The 16,045-nt window shown below is 42.3% G+C and overlaps 1 protein-coding gene across 1 annotated transcript; it reads right to left on the minus strand.

Annotated features, from left to right (window-relative positions):
* Window positions 1–1,249: 1,249 nt before the first annotated feature.
* LOC141047407 (gastricsin-like) lies at window positions 1,250–6,005 on the minus strand. The gene is made up of 8 exons (XM_073542480.1): window positions 5,874–6,005; window positions 5,635–5,752; window positions 5,229–5,347; window positions 3,822–4,021; window positions 3,580–3,702; window positions 2,232–2,379; window positions 1,590–1,688; window positions 1,250–1,497 (listed from the first exon to the last, which is right to left on the minus strand). Exons 1-8 carry the CDS (start codon window positions 5,982–5,984, stop codon window positions 1,345–1,347), a joined length of 1,071 nt encoding a protein of 356 aa, XP_073398581.1. The 5' UTR covers window positions 5,985–6,005; the 3' UTR covers window positions 1,250–1,344.
* Window positions 6,006–16,045: the final 10,040 nt, after the last annotated feature.

The raw sequence follows: 16,045 nt of genomic DNA on the forward strand, positions 1-16,045 counted from the left end.
TATAATGCTGTAGATAAGCCCCAGATGTAACCTGAAAGATAAGAAAAAAGAGTTAGAGTATACTCACCGGGGGTGGGTGGGCGGTCCTGTCCGATGGGTGTTGCCGTCCCGTCCAGCGCCTCCCATCTTCATACGATGACGTCCTCTTCTTCCCTTCCTGTCGTGGCTCCGGCGCAGGCGCACTGCTCGGCCCTGTTGAGGGCAGCGCAGAGTCCTGCAGTGCACAGGCGCCAGGAGAGGTCCGGCGTCTGCGCACTGCAGTATTCTGCTCTGCCCGAATACTGCAGTGCGCAGGCGCTGGAGCCACAACAGGAAGGGAAGAAGAGGATGGCATCGTATGAAGATCGGAGGCACTGGGCAGCAACACCCATCGGACCAAGACCGGACCGCCTCTCGGTGAGTATAATCTAACTCCTTTTTCTTATCTTTCAGGTTACATTGGGGGCTTATCTACAGCATTATAGAAGGCTGTAGAGAGGCCCCTGATGCTGGCACCTCATAGTCCAAAAAAGGGTTACAGATTCCCTTTAACTTTATTAGTAAGCATTTGCTGTAGGTTTATGAAACTGGGCATAATCTGTGTATAAAATAAAGGGTTTTGATAGTTTTAATGGTGGTAACCAGCCAGATAAGCAAGCCCATATCCACGTCCAAAGTAGGTGCCATTGTGCCTTATGATGCTATTGGACTGTAAGGGGCCCGTGTATTGACCTTTCACAGGGACCTTCTTCTGTCTGTGGCCGATCCTTGGTGGAAATTTTATATATTCTCATTTACTGTTATTAAGATGGCAATGCAATTTGAAACTGGAACATGTTATTTTTTACAAATTAAAAATGTCCTCTCTGATTTTCAGTTCAATAATGATGATCTGAACAACACAGTCCCTGACGTCTATGCACAACCAGATAATTTCAGTCTAGCATTCCGCTTTATAACATTTGTTCAAACTTGCTTTTAATAAAATAAAAAAATGGTTTAAACTAGCAAATTAATGGTAACATTGCTATTCTCCAGGGTTCAGTGTTTTATGGTAAATTATAATGATGGACTCATCTTGACTCCAAATTTAATGACATCAAATAAGATTGCTTAGTTTTATTATTACTTAGAGTATAGCACATGAGCATAACTTAAATCATTGTTTCCAAATTGCACCATAAAAATAACCTCAGGGTTTTTGTATCTTAACATATAATTGTTTTCAAAAAGATACAAGAAACATTGAGTTGATTACATACTTTTATTAATGGCACTTTAAGCAACAGATACCCATTCTGTATAATGATATTTACTAATATATTACTAGGAAAAACGTGTACACCGCTAACAACTATATCTGGTTTATGCAGCAGAAGCAAAACCAACTTGATTATTTCCCAGATCATATACAGAGTAGTACTCCCTGAGGAAGACATCACCAAGGATCCAAAGTGGTTGTCCATCCTGAGAAGGTAGGTAAGTTGGCATAATACCAATAGTGCAGTATCCATTGTTCTAAATGTATAAAAACACAACAAAATATAAATAATACTCATTAGATTTTGTCACATACCCCCCAAAAATTGTATTTTAAAAAAGAAGACTACCTGAAGAACGTAGGCAGATGGTGGGAGTGGAAAAGAAACTCCACTAATGGTGAAGCTCAATGTGGGAAGACTCTGAATGTTACCACAGTTCACGGCATACTGCAAAAAAGAAATCCAATTATAATTACAATTTGTGGGAATTGATGTAAAATAAGCAAAACATCTACACACAACATAAAAGTGTATAAAACGTGCTCTGTGAATAAAAATGTGATAGCGGACACATTTGGAGTCAAAAGAAAATAAGTAGGGACATATGTATTTGTTATAACATATAATAGACATAACAAAGAAAATAGTAGAAATAGTCGGCACCGTCTCAGGGTAGTACACGTAGGAAAATGGTACTAGACAAAGAGAAAAGAACCTGGTACTCACGTGTTGACAATGACTTCTTTTAATCAAAAACCACACAAGACGTTTCACCCCATCCCAGGCTTTTGTCAGTGGATAGGCTCAAAAGTCTTGTGTAGCTTTCGATTAAAAGAAGTCATTGTCAACACATGAATAATATGAAGACATTTTGCTTACTGAATGTTTAATACTTCGCATCACAACAGCTTCTTAAACATATACAGGAAATATATAACTATTGAATTCACTTGACTAAAATATTTGCCACATGCAGCCATTTTATCTTACCTGTCCATTTTGATCTTGTTGTGCACCAATGGATTGTATGAGTGAGGAGAAGACTCCTTGAGGGGCTGTCAGCAGGGAAGTTCCAGTGTCAACGATACCCTGGCATCCTTGGCTACACCATCCAGTAGCTTGCCCATTGATGGCGAACCTAAAGGAAATACATTCAGCTTCTGAATCAATGTTAAAATTACCTATGTAAATTTGTCTAATTGCAGCCCACCCATAATTATGGCTCATTTTAATGGGTTCACTCCTGCAATGTACTCTGGTGACATCATGAACCTTGAATAATTTCCAAATAAAAATTATGGTAGCAGAAATTATTTTAAACAGTTAACACGATACAACTTACATGACCTCCATGAGCACATGTCACTTTGTGCTCTATGACAGGTATGTACATTGCTGTGCTCCTGCTGTAAATGCTAGGATCGACACTCTCACTGATCCTAGCAGTTTAACTGCACATATGCAGCTGCCAAAAGGGACAGTGGCACATGAGGTGTTTACAGATTGAGCACGCTCCCACTGTCAGCCCAATGGCAACCCCACAGCGTGATTGTGAGGCACCAATTAATTGCTCTGGCATCCATAGGTCTGAAAAAAGTTTGTGCGAGGTATCTTATAAACTACAGCCTTTCAAATCCACCATAGGCAGTGTCGAATAGGCTACCTGATAGACAGGATAGTGTACCACACTGCTCTATATTAATTACATTAGAGAGGCAGGGTATTACAAACACAATCATGTTCAAGTGTTAAGTATTGTAAAAAAAATGTTTTCAAGTGTTTAGAAAAAGTGAAACACCCAGTTTTCCCAAAATTCTAGTAGATCAGTCATATTAGGTCAATATTTTGGAATAAGAGCCGATTACTGTCTCCTCACACAGACAGCAGGTTGTCCTCCTAAGAGCTTCCTCAGGTAACTGACCAACACAAGCTGGATCATTTTGCCCAGAACTAGAACTAGTATGTGATTAATTCTCTAGTCATCGTCCTACACCAACGCCATTCCAGTGATGTTGGCACTAGGTCTCTCAGTGCTCATGTGACATTCTTAAACTGCGTGAGCACTGTAGCCATTCAATGGCCATTAATGGGCTGCGTCACTCACATTTCTGTTGGATGAAACTTGGATGTCTGAGGGAATTGCAGCCGATTAGCTGCCGCTGGTTGGCAGCAGCGCTCACCTATAACAATGTCACGCGAGCATCAGAAGACCACCATCACTGTAATGATGCTGTGTAGGGGGTGAGTATCAGTTATTTTTATTTTACTCTAGGTAGTATAGTATTTAAGAAGTGCTTGTCCAAGTAGGGGAGAACTCATTTAAGACTCGAGCACCCACCCCTGAATTCCAATTTGCCAGTATGTTTCAGAGGTGACAGGAGTCCAATTGATTTGTCCTGAGTAGTAGTTCTGGTCAACTCCTCCAAAAGCTACTTCTCCACCATCTTGAGTGCTCTCCTGGCTGCAAAAAAAAAAAAAAAAAAAAAAAGATGTATAGTACATAAGTTTACATTCAGGTTAACTGTTACAACACAGAATACCTAAACAAGAAACTACAATTTCCAAAATATATAATCTTACCCGCTAAGGTAGAAACCAAATAAAGGCTGATCAATGAGATTCTGCTGGATCATTTCCTGCATTACAGTGGTGGCTCCTCCTTCCGCAATAGATGGATAAGCTAGACCCAAAATACCATCAAACTGTGCATACACAAAGTTGGTTCCAGGCTCAGTCTCACTCAAGCCAAACTCTTGTTGGGAAATAGCTATATTTTGAATCTATGAGAAAGAAAATATTTAAAGAGTGAGTATATTTATTAGCTGTTACCAGTAAGTTTGTATTTTAAAGGGGCGGTCCAGATCTAACATAATGATGTCCTATCCTTAGGATAGGATCAGCACTCTATTGAAGCTCAGTCAGTGGCTGGGCTTCAAAAGAAACCACTATTTTCTCCATATACTGCTATACTGTTGTATTGTACTAGGGTATGTAGAACAAGCGATCAATTGCAGATTCAAGTCCCCTAAGGGGGTTTAAAATATGGAAACTCTAAATCATTTCTTTTTTTCCCCCATTAAAAATAAGGATTTTTAAAACATTCAAAAATAAACTTGGCATTACTAAGTAAAATACTGATCTATGAAAATATAATGATATTTGACCTGCAAAATAAATGCTGTTTGTCCAAAAAAAAATCGAAATGCCAGAATTGCAATTTTTTGGTCGACACACATTTGCAGAAATAGGCAATAAAAGTGAAAAGAAGTCATATTTACCCAAAATTATATCAATAAAAATGCCAGATTTTTCCCAATTGTACCCAAAAACCAATGGTACAATTGAATTTTTTTTTTCACAATTTCACCACACTTGGATTTTTTTTTACTATTTTCCAGTACATCTCACAAAAAAAATCCCTCATATGATTATGCAGACAGAAAGAAAAATGATATGGTTCTTGGAAGAAGAGGAAGAAAAATCAAAATTGATGTATGTACCGTAATTTATGAATTGGTTACAGATCATCAATCCACATTATTTATCTGTCACTGAATTCTCTCTTGGCTGCCAGCCATCACTCGTCAGGGCAGATTTGAGAGGCTCTAATACACTTTAGATGGTTGGCCAGACCTGTCAAATTGGCTCACTAATGTGCATGGGAGTCTTTAGTGTTTTGTTGGCACAAAACATGAAGGAAAGCATATTAATTGGCAGGCAATCAAATTTATGAAGATGTAGTTCCCAATTCATCAAATTGTTTATGCCAGAATTCTTTGAAAAGTTGCAAATTTTTTTGTTTCACACCATTTTTGGAGTTTTGGGCAGCTCTTCCAAATGTGTGGAGCTGAGGCAGAGCTGTAGCAGGATGGGGTGCGGCAACACCCTGTCTTAATGAATGAAGGCCAGTCAGAATTTGATGTGGATTATCTATTAGAATACATTTTCTTTTTTGCAAATATATATTAAAATAGAAGCTTCACATACAGAAACAGTGTCATATCCCAGGATTCCGGTCAAACTTCCAGTTCCATACTGCAGAGAAAACTGCTGGTTGTTTGAAGAATAGGTGGAAGACTGACTTGGGTTGAAGACAGGGTGATTGGCTGGGGAAATAATACAAGGATCATTGATTTTGTTACCTGAAACACCCATATATTGTTCATTTATGTATCTCAATTGTGTCATTAATGCTGGTAAACTGAAAAGCTACTGCAGTACTACCACAAGGTTACAACTTACACTAGTTCTTCACGCAATACTTAATATGCAGCTCCATTTTCGGAAATTACCTCCTTGCTTCTTAGCGTGATAGGTTAACTATCATGCAGCCAAATATAATTAAATTTTTGTTTTACTTATATTTCTTTACCCTCAATCTTCAGTTACTTACTGCATGCCTGGCTTTGACAATAGGTTGAGGCTACCCACAAGTTTGAAGATCCAGTGTCAAACAGAACAAGGAAGTTCTGGGGTGGTGTGCCAATACTGATTTCTCCATAGTATGACATCTATCCGCAAAGAAAGAACAAAAACGATGACTACGTTGACATTTTTTCTATTCTATGCACCTTAATAACTAATGCCATTAGTTAGTCTATGAATTACTAATCTTATATCATTACTACTCACATCCATATAGTTAGCCAGAGGCTCATAAGCGATGGCAAGCTGGTTGTAATACTTTGAAGCGGGGTCGACCCTCGGGGCTTTGATACCATGCTCACTCATCACCTCTCTCATGGATTTGAACCTTTTCAGAGGGACTCTGTAAAGGAAATTTCAGAGTTACTGTAGAGGATGTCTTCACGATCATTGATAATTGCATGAAAATTGTTCAACCCCCTTTGCAAATTAGGTTTATTATCAACATTTACAAACATGCTAAGTTCAACACAAAATGCTAAATTGATTGACTACTGCAATATTCATCCCCTTTATGTACACATTCTAAAGCCCTTAGAAGAGCACACTTTAGCTGTTGTGACCTGCTACAAACATAATGCATAGACAGACACCAGCTTCTGATATCATTCCTGAGGAATCTTAGCCCATTGGCCTCCAGTTCACTAATATATTTTTGAATTGTCAAGAAAATGGTCCAAAAGGTTAAGAAAAGATCATATTAGTAAACTGGAGGCCATGAGACATGGGCTAAGTTTACTCAGGAATACTGCCAAAAGCTTTTGTCCGGCTATGCATCACATTTGCAGCAGGTCATAACAGCCAAAGGTGTTCTACTATGTACTAAAGACAATTATCATGTAGGAATTGTATAATTCTGAGACTACACGAGTTACTAAAAATATTGTGTGTTTAAATTTGGAGAAACCACTTGTTATATTAGTTTTGTGGAGCTAATTTAGTTGCTCTTATTTAACTGGTTTTCTGCAAACGGCAAAAAGTTTGTAAATTTTGCTAACATAATGTGCAATGGTTGGAGTTGAATAATTGTGATTGCAACTGTATATTAATATGTATTTCTTGGATATTTTCAAGATTGACGATGGAAGGTTACACTAGATTCCAACCCTTTTCCACCATTGAACATACTGGTACATCTTATGTTAGCATACCTGACAGATGTCAGCTGTTTTACACAGCCAGCATCTGTCTGCAACAGCAGCAATTGGACCTAAGGTCCATTTAGCTGAAATATCAGTTTATAATTGGAAGAAATTATTTACTGGTGTAATGTATCAAAAGTAAAATTCTGATATTTTATGATAGAGAGTATGTTATGGTAAATTATAGTCACATTTAGATTTGCAGATTTTAAAATAAGGTTTATTCGGTCGTCCATGACAGCACCACCTGAGAGGGGATCCGCCCTTTAGGAACAGGAAACCTACAGATACAAAAGGGTGGCACCTCTCCCATGCATCAGTTGGCTTCCTGTTCCTAGAGGACAGGACTCCCTACAGATCGTCCGTCATGGAGTCGTCATGGATTCCCAGGCCGGCTGACCGACCCAGGTAGCAGGGGGGGTCTCCTACCTCGGTCAGTGCGGGGTCCCTGGAAGCGCCACGGTGGGGCCGGGTAGGTCACCAAGGCAGTGGACGGAGCAGGTGGAGCAGAGGGCCTAGTGGACACCGCCTCCAGAACGCCAGCACTGGGTACGTATGCCCCGGGCCCTCCTGGTGCGCTCCCCCGGGTCCGGTCCTCCCGGTCGACGTTGGCGCCTGGTTGGCGGTCCTGGCGGCGCGCGGGGCTGGGAGGCATTCTGGGCGGGGGGCGCCGTGCCGGCTCCTTCGCGCGCGCTCCCGCAAAGCTCTGGTGAGCGGCGGAAGTGACGCGGCGGAAGGGGCGGAGCCGGGAACGCCGAAACCGGAAGTCGGGTGCCGGCCGGCTTCCGATGCGCGCCGCGGGTGCACGCCTGTCTGGTGGTCGCGGACGGCGGCCTGGGTAAGGTGGGGGGGGCCGGAGCATGGGGGGAGGTCACGGGAGAATCCCGGGTGGGTGGTGCCATGGCCAGATCCCTGCTGACCCGGACACCAAGAGGCCATATAAGGCAGGCGGGGACGCTGCTGGGGTGCTTCCGAAGGGCCCAGCGATGGATACGACGGAAGCCCCCATAGACCAGCAGGACGAGGCGCAGGAGCACCCGCAGAAACAGGCCACAACAAAACCACATACGAGTGGCCAGCAAAAGAAACAGAGACGAACAAGCGACCAAAGCCGCGGAAGTTCCTCCAGACTAAAGGATCCCCCTGCCTCCCACCGTGATCCGGTACCTGATTCAACTGCATGGGTAAGAGATCTCCGTGAATGTACCCTGATGCAGTGTTCCCTTATGTTTTTTCGCAGGGGAAGAAAGCTACGGGAAAACAGAAGCACAGGGAATGTGCCCTCTGTAGTTGCCCCCTACCAGATGGCCACCCTAAAAAGTTATGTCAGCCATGCATACGACAGACTGTTGCGGAAGAGACACCTGACTTCACTTCAAGCCTGAGGGAGATAATCAGGTCGGAGATGAAAGTCTTATCTCAAGGGGAACCTTCTAGAAGAAGAGAGGCTAGTGTTTCAGGCTCGGAGGCCTCAGTCACCCCTAGGAAAGGCGATAACTCCTCGGACTCCTCGGCGTCTTCCTCGGATGAAGACTCTAGCCAGTTCTGCTTCCCCTTAGATCAAATGGACAGACTAGTGAAAGCAATAAGGTCCACCATGGGGGTAGCGGACACAAAATGGGAACTCTCAGCACAGGACATAATGTTCGGGGGTCTAGACCCCAGAAAACGCAGGGCTTTTCCACTAAATGATAAAGTCCAGAGCCTAATAGACAGAGAATGGAAGAGACCTGAAAAAAGGGGCACCATGCCACCAGCTTTCAAGTGGAGATACCCCTTTGATGACCCAGTAGTAAGCAGATGGGATAAGGCCCCGAAACTAGACGCAGCAGTAGCCAAAGTGTCCAAAAAATCCTCCATACCATTTGACGATATGGCCTCCTTGAAAGATCCGCTAGATAAAAAAGCAGATTGTTTTCTAAAAGGAACATGGGAGATGTCAGCAGGTGCACTAAGACCAGCGATAGCTGCCACCTGTACAGCCAGATCCATGATGGTCTGGCTAGTTCAACTGGATTCCGAGCTAAAAGACGGAGCCTCAAGAGCATCCATTCGAAAAAATCTGCCGATCATCCAGAATGCCGCTGCGTTTTTAGCCGATGCTTCAGCAGACTCTGCAAGGATGGCGGCTAGAGCCGCGGGTCTATCTAATGCAGCACGAAGAGCGCTCTGGTTAAAGTGCTGGCCGGGAGATATTCAGGCCCGGTCCCGTCTCTGTTCCATTCCTTGCGAGGGGGAGTATCTATTCGGCCCCGTCCTGGACGAATTATTAGAAAAAGCTGGGGATGACAAAAAGAAATTTCCCTGTCTGCCGAATCCTTCTTATAGACATCCCTTTACCAGGAAAGGATATTTCCGTAGAAGGCCGTCCAGAGATCAGGGCAGATGGGATGAGAAAAGAAGGAAAGGTACAGGATTCATGTTTGGAGGAGGAGGGCGCCAGGAAGGTCCAGCTCGTGACACGAAAAAGCCGCCCCAATGACTAGTTGCCCCGGTAGGAGGGAGACTAGCTGCCTTCTACCCAACCTGGTTGCTGATCTCGAATAGCATCTGGATACTGGGGGTGATAGCTGTGGGACTGCAACTAGAATTCTCTAGGGTTCCCCATGATCGATTTAAAATCACCCCACTCAGGTCTTCTACTTCAGAACAAGCTGCCCTGGAGGCAGAGGTTCATGACCTGTGCGGCAATAAAGTCCTAACAGAGGTTCCAGAGGGAGAATGGGGAAGGGTTTCTACTCACCTCTGTTCCTGGTCCGCAAGCCAGACAGCTCCTTTAGGACTATAATAAACCTTAAGGCCCTCAACAAGTTTCTGGTCATATGTCCGTTTAAAATGGAAACAATTAAATCCACAATAAAATTGCTGTTCCAAAACTGCTTTATGGTGGTGTTAGATTTAAAAGACGCCTACTACCATATACCCATCCATGCAGCTCATCAGCGTTTTCTCAGAGTGGCGGTTCAGTTAGATGGGTCAGTTCGACATTTCCAATATGCGGCCCTTCCCTTTGGTGTGGCAGTCGCCCCCCCGAGTATTTACTAAAGTGATAGCGGCGGTCATGGCCCATCTACGTGAATCAGACATTCTGGTGGTCCCCTACCTGGCCGATTTTCTTATTGTAGGCAAAACAGCGAACCATTGTTTGGAACAGCTACAAAGGGCAATGTCTGCCCTAGAGCGGTTAGGATGGTTGCTGAACATCAAAAAATCTCGGTCGCAACCGATGAGAGTCCAACAATTCTTGGGCCTAATCCTAGATTCTGAGAAGCAGGAATGCCGTCTGCCTCCGGAGAAGCTTGTTCGCCTCCACTACCAGGTCCTGAACACCTCCAATAACCCCACCATGTCCCTCAGGAAAGCCATGTCCCTTCTAGGCTCTCTCTCGGCCTGTATCCCGGCAGTCCAGTGGGCCCAGTTTCATGCAAGGAAACTACAGAGCGAGGTTTTATTACATCAAAAAGTCCTTGGGGGTTACTTGGAGGGCCAGCTAACCTTGTCCCGTAACATAAGGGAGTCCCTAGAGTGGTGGCTAGACAAGGATAATTTATCTAAAGGGGTACCCTGGGAGTATAACATAACCCGCATAGTCACCACGGATGCTAGCCCTTCCGGTTGGGGGGCTCATATGGGTGAAATGCTAGTCCAGGACCAATGGGAACATCATCAGTTAGGAATGTCGTCTAACCTAAAAGAATTGACAGCAGTAGAACAGGCGGCTAAAAAGCTCCTTGTGTATCTACAGGGCCATCACGTGCGAGTGTTCTCCGACAATTAGGTCACCGTGGCGTATATCAATCACCAAGGCGGGACCCGTTCCAGACCCCTGATGATGGTAGCAGAGCGGTTGTTCCAACTAGCAGAGCAGCATTTTCTATCTTTAATAGCTCTACATATAAAAAGGGAAGGACAACATCACGGCAGACTTTTTAAGCCGCAATCAGCTAAAGCAAGGAGAATGGTCCCTAAACACCTCCATATTCAACCTGATTGTACAAAAGTGGGGACATCCAGAGGTAGATCTCTTCGCCACCAAGGAGAACAGAAAATTGAGACAATTCTGCTCCCTAAATCCCAGAGAGAATCCTCTGGCGGTAGATGCCTTTCTGATAAAGTGGGACTTCAGGCTAGCCTACGCCTTCCCTCCTCTGTCTCTACTACCCCTGGTGATGAGGAAAATCAGAAAAGACAGAGCAAGGGTTATAGTTATCGCTCCATTTTGGCCCAGGAGGGCATAGTTCTCATGCCTCAGGACCATGTCGGTATCCGATCCTTGGGTTCTTCCGGACATCCCGGATCTCCTATCCCAGGGCCCAGTCTTCCATCCTCAGGTGGCTGGCCCACATCTGATGGCGTGGAGTTTGAACGGTCACTGCTAGAAGAGAAAGGCTTCTCCCCAGACCTAATTAACACCCTACTTAAAAGTAGAAAAATCATTACCACGAAAATTTATGTTAGAATTTGGAAAAAATTCCTTCAAAACTCAGGAGTAGTCGCTGGGGATTCAGCACCTATAATTCAGAAAGGTCTGGACATGGGGCTTTCTACCAGTACCCTTAAAGTACAAGTATCAGCCTTGGGGGCCCTTTTTAGCTGCAACATCGCTGGTAATTACTGGGTCAGCAGGTTCATAAAGGCGGCAGGTAGAACCAGACCAATAGTGAAGGATAGATTCATGCCGTGGGACTTGAACCTAGTCCTCACTGCTATGACGGAAACCCCATTCGAACCTATCTCATCGGCTTCCATAAAAAAACAGTCCCTCAAAATAGCCTTCCTGGTAGCTCTAACATCAGCTCGCAGAGTAAGCGATATCCAGGCATTATCTAGGCGTCCTCCTTATCTACAGTTCAAAGAGGATAGGGTAATACTTAGACCTGATCCAGCGTACTTACTTAATGTAGTTTCTAGCTTTCATAGGACACAGGAAATAGTCCTCCCATCCTTCCTCCCTAACCCAGCTAACGAGAAGGAAGAGAAACTACACACCCTGGATGTTAGGAGATGCCTCATAGAATATCTGGCAGTCACCGATCCCTGGAAGAAAGATAATGCCCTATTTGTCTCCCATCAAGGCCCTAGGAAAGGTTGTAGAGCGTCGAAAAATATACTAGCCAGATGGATTAGAGAGGCGATTTCAATAGCATACACCTCAAAGGGCAGGTCGCCACCCGGGAAGCTGAGGGCGCATTCCACCAGGGCCATGGCGACCTCGTGGGCCGAAAGATCAGAAGTCTCCATTGACCAGATATGTAAGGCGGCTACGTGGTCCTCTCCAAGCACATTTTATAGTCATTATAGGCTAGACTTGGGTGCTTCCACAGACCTCTCTTTTGGTATAAGGGTACTGCAGGCTGTAGTCCCTCCCTAAATAGTTTTACTCTCTGTAATTCTCTCAGGTGGTGCTGTCATGGACGACCAAATAAAGTCTTAGTTACTCACCGGTTAACGGTATTTTTCGGAGTCCATGACAGCACCCGTATATTCCCTCCCTTTAGTTTGATTTGGGTGTGCACGTCTTCCTCTTGTATATGCCCACTGGTGATAAACATTTATAATAATAATAAGAATACTGTACATAAATCATGCATTAACCTTGGAAGTCCTCTTGTGCTCTGTAATCCAACTGATGCATGGGAGAGGTGCCACCCTTTTGTATCTGTAGGTTTCCTGTTCCTAAAGGGCGGATCCCCTCTCTCAGGTGGTGCTGTCATGGACTCCGAAAAATACCGTTAACCGGTGAGTAACTAAGACTTTCAATAGGGGTAAAAGCAGTTTATATTGCCAGGATCCCATTCAATGGTGTTGAGTTGGCATGTCAGGCACAGCCCTTAAACAGATTATTCAGGAATTTTTTTTTTTTGTACTATGTGTCTAAAAACTAACAAACTAACAGGCAGGTAGATGCTAACAGAACCAACAACCTGCCGGTTGTACCCAGCGCCAGCTCACAGCGATCACTGATCAATCCTGCTGATGTTTTAGCTGCTCCATGCCAATGGAGTGGCTCTTCTTCTGGGCTGCTCTGTCAACAGGGAGTGACTGCTGGTATCATGCTGATTGTCTGTCAACTTTTTCTGCCGTTAGGAAGAAAAGAAGCTGCTACTCTGTTGATGTAACATCAGCGGAAGCCACTGAATTGCCAACAAGAGCACATTGTAACCATTCTGTATCAACAGAGATCGGTGTGGGCACAACAGGCAGGTAGTTGGCACCTACATGGAGCCTAACTTTTATGGGTTTTTTCTCCATTTTATTGCAGATATCTAATGACTTCAGTGGGAAAATATATCTTTCTGTTTTACATATTTTTTTTCATTCATTTTTTTAATGACAACAAAGGACCACTGAAATACATTTTAAAATGTGTTCACCTTTCCAGAATAATTTGTAACATGTATCAGACAAGTAATTTTTTTTAAACAGGTTTGAGGCTTGTAACATCAATTTGAATTAGTAATGGCCCTTTTTATTTGTTCACCTTTCCAGAACAAAATTAGTAATATACACTGCTCAAAAAAATAAAGGAAACCCTTAAACAACAGAATGTAACTCCAAGTAAATCAAACTTCTGTGAAATCAAACTGTCCACACTTAGGAGGCAACACGGATTGACAATCAATTTCACATGCTGTTGTGCAAATGGAATAGACAACAGATGGAAATTATTGGCAATTATCAAGACACACTCAATAAAGGAGTGGTTCTGCAGGTGGGGACCACAGACCAATCTTGGTGTTCTGCGGCAAATGCCAAGCGTCCTGCATGGTGTTGGGCTGTGAGCGCAGCCCTTTATCAGCACTATATATTGGGGAGGCAGAAATGGTAACAAACTGTCTCTGTCTTCTTTAAGGAGAGTCCGGGTGTGTCTGACAGCCGACGATTTCATGCAGGAACATTTTAGAACGTTTTAGAACGACACTTGTAATTAAAACGTTAGACATTTATTGACTTTGGGAACTTAGGAAGTAGTTGGCAATGATTTTTAAGCATTACAATTCCTAACATAGATCAGAAGAAAAAAGTGGGAAACAAAATGAAAATTGCAAAATGATAAAAGTAAGAAAAAAATTAACATTTTGGCTTGTGCCAAAGATTTAAATATAACTAAAATTAACATTATTTTCCAAATGGACAAGAATGCCATGCTGTTTTGATTTGCATAGTTTTATAATTACTATATGTCCAGAAAAACAATAAAACTATAAGCATTATTATTAATATTATGCGGCTTGTACTTACTTAACAATCCCCTCTGAGAGATGGAGGCAAATGAAAGCAAGAATTAAACACTTCATGTTGGTGGATAAACTTCCACTTCTGCTCAGACTTGCACAGCTATGGCCGCTTTATATACTCAGAAAGCTTTTACCATCTTATCAATAAAGCATTTTATCAAAATGTCAATGTCATTAAGATTCCCTTATCAATGATCTGAGGCTGGTACATTTTTTTCCACTAAGGTTAGATTAAAAATTCTTTCAGGTACTTTCAAAACAAGTAGGGTAAAAATAATTAATTTCTTAACCCTTTTGCTGCAAGGGGTTTTGAACATTTTGCACCTCATGTAGCCAGCGCAATTTCCACACAATATTTAACTCCTTAACGACCAGAGGTATTTTTGTTTTTGCATTTTCATTTTTTGCTCCCCTTCTTCCCAAAGCCATAACTTTTTAATTTTTAATTTTTTTGTCAAAATGGTCTTGTGAGGGCATTTTTTTTGCGGGACGAGTTGTACTTTTGAACAACACCATTGGTTTTAACATATCGTGTACTGGAAAATGGGGGAAAAAAAATTCCAAGTGCAGTGAAATTGCTAAAAAAGTGCAATTCCAGTTTTTCACTTTTTACCATGTTCACTAAATGCTAAAACTGACCTGCCATTATGATTCTCCAGGTCATTACGAGTTCACAGACACCAAACGTGTCTAGGTTCTTTTTTATTTAAGTGGTGAAAATAAATTGAAAGCTTGATTAAAAAAAAAAATAGCGCCATTTTCCGATACTCATAGCGTCTCCATTTTTTCGTGATCTCGGGTTGGGTGAGGGCTTACTTTTGCGTGCCGAGCTGACATTTTAATGATACCATTTTTATGGTTTATCGTCCGTTACTGCATTTTAATGCAAAGTTGCAGTGACCAAAAAAACATAATTCTGGTGTTTTGACTTTTTTTTTCTCGTTTAAAGATTGGGTTGATTTTTTTTTATATTGATAGATCAGGCTATTCTGAACACGGTGATACCAAATATGTGCATGTTTGATTTTTTTATTGTTTTATTTTGAATGGGGCAAAAGGTGGGTGATTTGAATTTTTATTTTTAAAAACTTTTTTTTAACCCCTTCACTACCAAGGGTGGTTTGCACGTTAACTCCCGGGCCAATTTTTACAATTCTGACCACTGTCCCTTTATGAGGTAATAACTCTGAAACGCTTCCATGGATCCCGGTGATTCTGACAATGTTTTCTCGTGACATATTGTACTTCATGATAGTGGTAAAATTTCATTCAAATAACTTGCGTTTATTTGTAAAAAAAACGGAAATTTGGCGAAAAGTTTTAAAATTTCGCAATATTCCAAATTTGAATTTTTATGCCCTTAAATCACAGAGATATGGCACACAAAAAACTTGATAAGTAACATTTCCCACATGTTCACTTTACATCAGCACAATTTTGGAACCAAAATTTTTTTTTGTTAGGAAGTTATAAGGGTTAAAAATTGACCAGCGATTTCTCATTTTTGCAACACCATTTTATTTTTACGGACCACATAACATTTGAAGCCACTTTGCGGGGTATATATGATAGAAAATACCCAAAAGTGACACCATTCTAAAAACTGCACCCCTTAAGGTGCTCAAAACCACATACAAGAAGTTTATTAACCCTTTAGGTGCGTCACAGGAATTTTTTGAATATTTAAAAAAAAAATTAACATTTAACTTTTTTTCACAAAAAAAATACTTCAGGTTCAATTTTTTTTATTTTACCAAGGTTAACAGGAGAAATTGGACTGCAAAAGTTATTGTGCAATTTGTCTTGAGTACGCTGATACCCGATATGTGGGGGGAATCACTGTTTCGGCGCATGGCAGAGCTCAGAAGGGAAGGAGCGCCGTTTGACTTTTTCAATGCAAAAGTGGCTGGAATTCAGATCGGACGCCATGTCGCGTTTGGAGAGCCCCTGATGTGCCTAAACAGTGGAAACCCCCCGCAAGTGACACCATTTTGGAAAC

This window comes from Dendrobates tinctorius, unplaced genomic scaffold (assembly GCF_039654945.1).
Source record: "Dendrobates tinctorius isolate UK_male_01 unplaced genomic scaffold, ASM3965494v1 ptg000127l, whole genome shotgun sequence".
Taxonomy (NCBI): Eukaryota; Metazoa; Chordata; class Amphibia; order Anura; family Dendrobatidae; genus Dendrobates; species Dendrobates tinctorius.